Genomic DNA, 2,109 nt, shown 5'->3' with positions numbered 1-2,109 from the left:
TGTGAACTATGGACTCGATCACAGCTTTAGGTGTGAACTATGGCCATAATACACAGCTTTAGGTGTGAACGATGACCACAATACACAATTTTAGGTGTGAACTATAGCTGCAATACATAGCTTTAGGTGTGAACTATGGCTGAAATACACAGCTTTAGGTGTGAAGTATGGCCACAATACACAATTTTAGGGGGGAACTATGGCTACAATACACCACTTTAGGTGTGAACTATGGCCACAATACACAACTTTAGGTGTGAACTATGGACTCAATCACAGCTTTAGGTGTGAACTGTGGCTACAATACACACATTATATACTCACGTGAGGTTTGACGTGAAACGTAAAATTACGTGAGGTGTAGCGTGAAACATATAATCTCACATGTGGTATAACTTATGTTATGTGGTATGTTACCAGGTGTTCCCTGAGCCACACTGGAACATAAGGTTCATACAAACTGTCGTCCTCGACTAAAAATTTGCCCGTTTTGGTGGATATAAAGTTAATTTGTTTTCATGACTCACTGGTTGTTTTGAAGATATACAAATCTGAGTACAAGACGTCTGTGTTTGGAACAGCGACATGCATTCTGTCATTATTATAAATGTACTTTCCTTTTCAGTAATTAACTGTATTACCTTTATAGCTTCTGCTGGAGTAGGACCAAAACAAGATTGTTCGTTGAAGAATAATTGTAGGTATTTTTCTTTGACCCACTGGATCCTCCGGTCACACATTTGTTGCTGTCTTCTATGAAGGGCCACGATTTGCGATAATCCACGAGCCCAAATTTCGGCAACCATAGGGGGCGCTATAAATTCGACAGAGCGGTTATCGGACAAACTGGCCCCGAAGATGAGTTTGAGACAACAACTGTCAGCATCCATTTCCTCCAGACCGTGTCGTCGTGATACTGTCGTTGCCACGTCGACAGCACCTTCTCCGAGGCGTATCTCTTTAATGCACTGAAGTTCGAGATATCCCTCTTCGAGGCCGTTAAATACGATGTCGTTGTTTTCATTCTTCAGAACCACACCAGGTGGCACCAACTCCTCAATATTCGTGGTCAGGGAATAATCCTGGTAGTTGCTTCCCTTTAAAGCGCTCCAGCCAGTCTTGCTCCAAGTGAGAGTAGCGTTGCTCCTCTCCAGCTTGAGAAAACAGAGGGAAGACCTGGATCCATCTTCCTCCCAATGAACCACAGTAGTGCCGTGATGCATGCACTGGAGACCGTGTAAATCTATGTCTGACGACCGGATCGGAAGAAAACTGATCCCATGGTCATTGCTCAAAGGTTGAATAGCACGGTACGCGTTAATATCAATCTTGTGTCGAATATTGTTAACTTGTCTTATGAGTTGTGTACAAACAATATTGTTACGTGGTTGATTTGTTGTCTAGAAATAGTGTTGTTAACTGTCTTATGAGTTGTGTACAAACATTATTGTTACGTAGTTGATTTGTTGTCTAGAAATAGTGTTGTTAACTGTCTTATGAGTTGTGTACAAACATTATTGTTACGTGGTTGATTTGTTGTCTAGAAATAGTGTTGTTAACTGTCTTATGAGTTGTGTACAAACATTATTGTTACGTAGTTGATTTGTTGTCTAGAAATAGTGTTGTTAACTGTCTTATGAGTTGTGTACAAACATTATTGTTACGTGGTTGATTTGTTGTCTAGAAATAGTGTTGTTAACTATCTTAATAATTATCAGAGTAACCCAACCCAAACTTTGCCAACAGGTGTTTGGTGGAAGAAAATGGACTCTCGAATCCTTAGGTGGAAGTAGCTCTTCCATGGACGTTTCGTTATCCACTTTTAAGAGAGCGTCCAGTTTTGCTGTAAGCACTGGCAGAATGAGGAAGAAAAAGACTTCCACGTCATTATCTGCTTTACGCGTGAGTAAGATCAGGTCACTTTAACAAGTATCACAGCTCATACTTCATGCAAAGTATTGTACGTAGAATATAATTACAGTTTATCAATATCTAAAGACAGTTTTGAACTAAGAATCTAGATAGTGTTGTACGTAGAATATAATTTCTTACATCTATTCAAAGTTCCATATACATATATGATTTCGGTAGAAACTGTATATATTAACT

General features: G+C 39.5%; 1 protein-coding gene across 1 annotated transcript; it reads right to left on the bottom strand.

The window, feature by feature from the left end:
* Window positions 1–641: 641 nt before the first annotated feature.
* On the bottom strand, window positions 642–1,655 carry LOC106477511 (1-phosphatidylinositol 4,5-bisphosphate phosphodiesterase epsilon-1-like; the record flags this gene model as incomplete). Its single annotated transcript, XM_013938064.2, has 2 exons — window positions 1,650–1,655; window positions 642–1,400 (listed from the first exon to the last, which is right to left on the bottom strand). Coding segments are annotated over exons 1-2 (765 nt in total), but the record flags the coding sequence as incomplete, so codon positions are not given.
* Window positions 1,656–2,109: the final 454 nt, after the last annotated feature.

This window comes from Limulus polyphemus, unplaced genomic scaffold, assembly GCF_000517525.1.
Source record: "Limulus polyphemus unplaced genomic scaffold, Limulus_polyphemus-2.1.2 Scaffold16907, whole genome shotgun sequence".
In the NCBI taxonomy this organism is placed as follows: Eukaryota; Metazoa; Arthropoda; class Merostomata; order Xiphosura; family Limulidae; genus Limulus; species Limulus polyphemus.
This window is presented reverse-complemented; position numbering and strand designations above follow the sequence as displayed.